This window comes from Coregonus lavaretus (assembly GCF_964263955.1).
Source record: "Coregonus lavaretus genome assembly, chromosome: 27".
NCBI lineage: Eukaryota > Metazoa > Chordata > Actinopteri > Salmoniformes > Salmonidae > Coregonus > Coregonus lavaretus.
Window position 1 is genome coordinate 28,990,658 of NC_140014.1, and position 7,519 is coordinate 28,998,176.

At 43.2% G+C, this 7,519-nt stretch overlaps 1 protein-coding gene across 1 annotated transcript; it reads right to left on the reverse strand.

The window, feature by feature from the left end:
* Positions 1-4,374: 4,374 nt before the first annotated feature.
* Positions 4,375-5,463, reverse strand: bdkrb1 (bradykinin receptor B1; the record flags this gene model as incomplete). Its single annotated transcript, XM_084143861.1, has 1 exon — positions 4,375-5,463. The coding sequence occupies one exon, from the start codon at positions 5,461-5,463 to the stop codon at positions 4,375-4,377; it is 1,089 nt and encodes a 362-aa protein (XP_083999987.1).
* Positions 5,464-7,519: the final 2,056 nt, after the last annotated feature.

A 7,519-nucleotide genomic window follows, 5' to 3' on the forward strand; every position in this document is an offset into this window, starting at 1 on the left:
CAAAGGGTATATAACAAAGTATTGAGAAACTTTTGTTATTGACCAAATACTTATTTTCTACCATAATTTGCAAATAAATTAATTATAAATCCTACAATGTGATTTTCTGGATTTTTTTTCCTCATTTTGTCTGTCATAGTTGACGTGTACCTATGATGAAAATGACAGGCCTCTCTCATCTTTTTAAGTGGAAGAACTTGCACAATTGGTGGCTGACTAAATACTTTTTTTCCCCACTGTATGTCACCAGGAGGACCAGCAACAGGAGGCTGACTTTCCTCCTCTCCCAGGCCAGCAAGGAGGCATTGTCGCGGAGCGCTAAAACAATCTGATGGAAGCAGAAGATCATGATGAGGAGGGGGAGCAGGAACCCCAGAGCCACCCGGGTCAGAGCAACGTGTGCGTCCGCCTGGGCCATGGGCATACCCTCCTTACACAGCCGCCTGGAGAAGAAGTCCTGCAGCGCCCCTGTTTGGTGAAGAAGATAGATGTGGATAGACAGTTCAACACACCACAACGCAGCCGGGGTAGTGGTAGCCAGGTGGAATGCATGGCCAGCCGTAGCAAAAAGCTTGTTGAAATTCGCAATTATTGTAGATTTATCGGTGGTGACAGTGTTTCCTAGCCTCAGTGCAGTGGGCTGTTGGGAGGAGCTGCTCTTATTTTCCATGGACTTTACAGTGTCCCAAAACTTTTTGGAGTTAGTGCTACAGGATGCAAATTTCTGTTTGAAAAAGCTAGCCTTTGCTTTCCTAACTGATTGTGTATATTGGTTCCTGACTTCCCTGAAAAGTTGCATTTCGCGGGGGCCGTTCGATGCTAATGCAGTACGCCACAGGATGTTTTTGTGCTGGTCAAGGGCAGTCAAGTCTGAGGAGAACCAGGGGCTATATCTGTTCTTAGTTCTGAATTTTTTGAATGGGGCATGCTTATTTAAGATGGAGAGGAAAGCACTTTTAAAGAACAACCAGGCATCCTCTATTGATGGAATGAGGTCAATATCCATCCAGGATACCCGGGCCAGGTCAATTAGAAAGGCCTGCTCGCTAAAGGGTTTTAGGGAGCGTTTGACAGTGATGAGGGGTGTTCGTTTGACCGCAGACCCATTACGGACGCAGGCAATAAGGCAGTGATCGCTGAAATCCTGGTTGAAGACAGCGGAGGTGTATTTAGAGGGTACATTTGTCAGGATGATATCTATGAGGGTGCCCATGTTTACAGATTTAGGGTTGTACCTGGTAGGTTCATTGATAATTTGTGTGAGATTGAGGACATCTAGTTTAGATTGTAGGTTGGCCGGGATGTTAAGCATATCCCAGTTTAGGTCACCAAGCAGTACGAACTCTGAGGATAGATGGGGGGCAATCAGTCCACATATGGTGTCCAGGGCACAGCTCGGGGCTGAGGGGGGTCTGTAGCAAGCGGCAGCCGTGAGAGACTTATTTCTGGAAAGGTGGATTTTTAGAAGTAGAAGCTCAAACTGTTTGGGAACAGACCTGGATAGTACGATAGAGCTCTGCAGGCTATCTCTACAGTAGATTGCAACCCCACCCCCTTTGGCAGTTCTATCGAGTTGGAAAATGTTGTAGTTGGGGATGGAAATGTCGGAATTTTTGGTGGCCTTCCTAAACCAGGATTCAGACACTGCTGGAACATCAGGGTTGGCGGAGTGTGCTAACGCAGTGAATAACTCAAATTTAGGGAGGAGGCTTCGAATGTTAATGTGCAAGAAACCAAGGCTTTTACGGTTACAGAAGTCAACAAATGATAACGCCTGGGGAGTAGGAGTGATACTGGGGGCTACAGGGCCTGGGTTAACCTCTACATCACCAGAGGAACAGAGGAGGAGTAGAATAAGGATACGGCTAAAGGCTTTAAGTACTGGTCTTCTAGTGCGTTGGGTACAGAGAAAAAATAGATTCAGGGCATTATGTACAGACAAGGATATGGAAGGATATGAGTACAGTGGAGGTAAACCTAAGCGTTGGGTAACGATGAAAGAGATAGCATCACTGGAGGCACCGATTGAGTCGGTCTCCGCATGTATGGGGGGTGAGACAAAGGAGCTATCTAAGGCAGGTTGAGCTGGGCTGGGGGATCTACAGTGAAATAATACAATAAGAAATAACCGAAACAGCAATAAATAAGGCATATTGACATGGGAGAGAGGCATAATGCAATCACAGGTGTTATTCGAGAGAGCTAAGACAACAGCTGGTAATAGCGACAAAGTTTGGGCTGAGGCTAAACATAAACAGGATGCGGTACCGTAAAAAGGAACAGTCCAGCAGGCATCAGCTGTGTAGCTGAGTTATCATAAGGTCCGGTGAACAGCAATAGGAGAGTTTGGAGGTAGTTCGGGGGTTGCTATAGCACTGGCAAGCAAGAGGCCACGGCTAGCGTGTGCTAGCGGGCCAGGGCTAGCAGATGGATCTTCGTGATCGACGTCGTTACGGGAAGCCTGTTGTAACCACATCAGACAATTTCTTCGGCAGACCAGTCGTGTTGGATTGGCGGGGCTCCGTGTCAACACTAGGAGGTCCCATCCGGTTGACAGAGAGGTAGATAGCCGGGAGATGGGCCTGGCTCTAGGCTAGCTCAAGGCTGATTAGCCAACAACAACGTCCATTTGGTTGCAGCTAGCTAGCTGCGATGATCTGGTGTTAAAGGTCCAGTGATTCAGTGATTCCGGCAAAAAAACTGATATGTTCTGGGTCGATAACGCGCTGTGCAGACAGTGCAGACTGGCCGATAATAGTCCAGGCTAGAGCTGGATGGTAGGTAGTGCAGGCCACGGGCAATGGTGAACCGCTAACGGTGGCTAATAGCAAGTAGCTAGTTAGCTGGCTACTCCCTTCCGGTAGACAGAGAGGTAGATAGCCGGGATATGGGGCTAGCTCGAGGCTAACTGGTGCTTGCTTCGGGGGCAGTGGTGATTAGCCAAACAGCAACATCCATTCGGTTGCGGCTAGCTAGTTGCGATCCGGTGTTAATGTCCAGTGATTCAGTTATTTCGGCAGAAAAATCAGATGTTCTGGGTGAAAACCGCTAACGGTGGCTAATAGCAAGTAGCTAGTTAGCTGGCTAGCTAGTTTCAACTGGAGATTCTAGAGAAAAGGTAAGTCAATAATAGAGTCTGTTCCACATTGAGTGAGGCAGGTTGCAGGAAAGTATATTTTGTAGAAGGATGAAAAGTGTGATAGGGAAATATGTACGAAAAATACAAAAAATATACAAAAAAACAGGCTATTTACACAGACACACAACAAAGAACACGACCGCACTGCTACGCCATCTTGGATATATGTTTAAAGCACGCAAAAGAGGGGAGTTGTTTTTCAAGAGGTGACTTTTGGGTAACATCTTATTTTGATAGTCTGTAGAGCATCTACAGATGGACTATCAGTAACATTTCAACTAACTATCTACTAACACTAATCCTAGCCCTAACCTTAACACTGATCCTAACCCTAAACTTAACCCTTACCCTAACCCTAACCTTAACAACAACTTGCCATCTCAAAATGGACTCCTATACCTACACATGCAAATAGTTATAGAATGTGGGTGGTCATACACTCAAGTTAACAAACTATATATACAAACATGAGCCACCAGAATCAGTCTGGAGAGCAAAATAGCACATCTAGGCAGACACCTCTCCTCACTGTGGTCTTGTGATATTATCATTAAATTACTATGAATTTACTTCCTATAGGTGTCTTGGGAATCATTGATATTTGTGTCAAGATACACATAGTATTCTCTCCAATGTCACACAGGAGGAATTTGCTCATATGCATTAAATAACTTTATTGAAAAGAAGAATGGTAGAGGTACAGCAGAAGTACAGCAAATGTGGGTACTGGCGAGAGAAATGTCATACAATGTTTAGGCATTCACATAGAGGTGTTTGGCATTTAAAAGTCACAATTTATTGTGACAAGACAAGGTTTTGGGGCTATTTAGAATGGTGTAACATACACACACACACACAAACACACACAGGAAACATTTCAAATCTATCACCCCATGATCTTCACTGCTAGAACATACAATCTATGTTGCTTTTCTCAGAGAAAGGTCCGTAAAAGTTCAATTTAGCATTAAAAGTGACATTGTGACAGGTGACATTGTGAGTATACAAATTATGCTTCATAAACTATCGCCATTATCTCACTTTTGAGGCGATAATTTCCGTGCCTACAAACATATCTCCTACACAATCTAAACCTGATAGACCTCAATAATGTAGTTCAAGATTGCACACATTTAATGTGGCTACATTGTGTTATTCAACATTGAAAATGCCATTTAGTGTGCAATAACTACATGATATCAAACAAATGTGCAGGAAAATGCAGGAACTCATGCCTATATCACAACAGGTTTGATTTGATCAGTCCTGTGGAGGTAGGTTGATACAATTGAAAGCTGAAATGCCATCGTATCAGATCTCCTGCGATTCTTCATTCTCCTGTAGATGGTGCTAACTTTCGTCCTAAAATACTGACCAGAAAATACATACAACACAGGGTTTAGGCTACTGTTCAGAATTGCTAGGTAGGTTGAAAACTGGGTACCAATGTCCAGGGTATAATGCCACGTCTCATCCAAGACCTCTGCATCACACAGTATATCGAGTAAGGTGAAGAGTTGGAAGGGACTCCAACATACAAAAAACAGCAGCGTCACGGCGTAAACGAGGACCGTGGCCTTCCTGTCGTTTCCACCCTCTATATAAACACTCTTCCCCCTCTTCCTCAGGGCTCTGATGATGTTACAACTACAGGAAAAAATCACCACAACAGGTAGAACAAAGCCCACTATGTTCAACAGGAGGTTGTGGGCCAGCTTCCAAGACTCCCCAGAGTGGTCAGGATACTCCAGAATACACGCCATTGTCTGATATTCCTCAACGAACGTCACCTTTCTGTGAAGCGAAGCTAGACCCCCTATCAGCAGCCCAAACAGCCACAGTATGAGGCAGACCACCCGCGCGTAGCGCTTCTTCCTCAGCCACCTGGCCCTCAAGGTCCTCACCAACGCTAAGTAGCGGTCCACGCTCACCATCACCAACAGGAAGATGCTGGTGTAGAAGTTGACAATGATAGACAGATTGACTACATGGCACAGGAAGTCTCCATAAGGCCAGTTGTAGTCATTGAGGATGTTCATGGCCCAGAAGGGCAGGCAAGCCAGGAGGAGCAGGTCAGCCAGGGCCAGATTTCCCAGGTAGATCTCTGGGACGGTGCACTGCTCCCTCTGAAGAAGGAAGACCAGCAGGACAAAGCCATTACCCAGCAGCCCCGTCACACACAGGGTGAAGATGTAGGGAGGGACGATGCTGTGGACCAGGATCCATTCTGTGGTGTTGTGGAGAGGAGTCTTGGCGGTGGGAAGGAAAGACCTGTTGTTTTCTGACAGGAGCATAGCCATGGAGACCACCAGCTCTGTGGTCATCAGAAAATATCAAATTAAAATGTCAAAATGTTGTAATATCTGAGCTTATTATCCACTAATAAACAATAACATTAATCTTAACATTGTGACACTGAAGTTTAATATTGTATGTGTGCATGGAAATTGAAGCCAAAGAAAAAACTATTCTGTAATCAATCTCCAGACCCTCTTCATCGTAGCCAGATATCTATCAAAACTTAACGCTAAAGAGTCCAAACTCTCTTGAAAGGTCATCGTTAGCCAATTAGCTGTGGTTGTATAAGTATGCCGAATCCACAGACAAGTTTCGTTTTTCTAGTGTTGTTTGACAAAAGTTGGATTTAAGCATGATGTTTTGATAAAGACTTGACTTGGACTGATTGATCACTTTTTTTCAAATGACTCTTCCTTTTAAAATGTTATTTAGTAACTCATATAACATCAGCCAAATGTTGTTTTGCTTTTCCATTTATCAAGTGCAACTCTGAGCAGAACGTCCTTAACATACAGATAGATGACTGCTCAAATAAATAAGGCTTTCTTCTTGTCAAGTTGAATAACCTCTAAAAAAGTGTCTGTCTCCATGTTTTTGGTCTATCAGTATTAATTTGTACAAAATTACTTTGTCTCTATATCATTACTTTATTCAGAAGCCTGGCTCACGAAACCAACTTTTTGAATGTCATCCCAAGGAACATTTGTTGAAAAATGCATTTGTAAGAAACTGCTTACCTTGTTCCAATCATATGAAAATATAGTTTAGTAAGGAGAAGAAAACACTGCAGTTTACCCACACACCAACCCAGTAGACCATGTAGTGTTGTTCGTCTTTAAGCTTCTCACTGAGTTAGGGAGAGATGTGCTGGAAAGTTTGGTTCTGTATACAACATTCTTCCACACCCTTGTCCCACCGTGTATGTCAACTTGTTTATAAGCCAGTTTCAGTTCACCTCCTGAAGGACCAAAGGTCAGGTCAGAATGTATGAGTACTCAAGGAGAGAAAACATGCACCTCTATTTTAGAATTTTGGCACTGTGTAAAAACACATACACATAACCACAGGCCCAGGGCCAAGTAGCTAGCTTAATCCATGATTTTCTTTCCGTTCCCCCTTTTTCTCTCCAGTGGATTTAAACATAATAATTGAACATCCTCTGTTTATATTTCATTATGAGTGATATTAATTTGATCACTCTTGTGTTGCAGAACATTTCTCTGCCCCACAGACGAGCTTTGTGATTTACATAAAAACTGAAAACCCACACTAACACAGTTATATTAATAACAGTATTGCAGTTTTCATGTAGCCTACTTTTGGCCAGCTAACAGCCTAACCACCAATCAAGCAACATTATGGACTAAACGTTGAAATCATCTTGCTCAAGGATTATTTTTGCTGTGACAATATAGGTCAAATTAAGATGCTACATCTGTACGTCCATGCTATAGGTCAGGGGCATTCAACTCTTACCCTACGAGGTCCAGAGCCTGTTGGTTTTCTGTTCTACCTGATAATGAATTGCACCCACCTGGTGTACCAGGTCTAAATCAGTCCCTGATTAGAGGTGAACAATGAAAAAAAGGAGTGGCACTTACTTCGAGGTCCAGAGTTGAGTTTGAGGGCTATAGGTCATAATATGTGTCTTTGTTATTTCTCAGGTTCATTTCTAGGTAGACCAAAACATACACTTTAGTGTACAGAACAGATGTAGTACAGACCACACCCCTCTCATCTTCCCCTCCTACGCAGTAAAGTAAAGACAGGCAATCAAAAAACAACTGGTCATACTTTCTGTAAAAATACTACTAGCTTCTCAACTTAATGGCATTCTGATCTGTTATACTGTATGGGTGATATTCATCATGTTTGCTGGCTAGACATCGTCTTACAGAGGTAAGTACCAAAGAAGAATGTCCTCTTAATCTCTTCCTCACACATGGTTGTTATGACAATGTGATGGTCTGTTTTTTACTATGACCTGTCTAGAACTGAATTCAGTCATATCACATGGAACTGTTCATGATTTTTTACATTTACATTTAAGTAATTTAGCAGACGCTCTTATCTAAACATAGA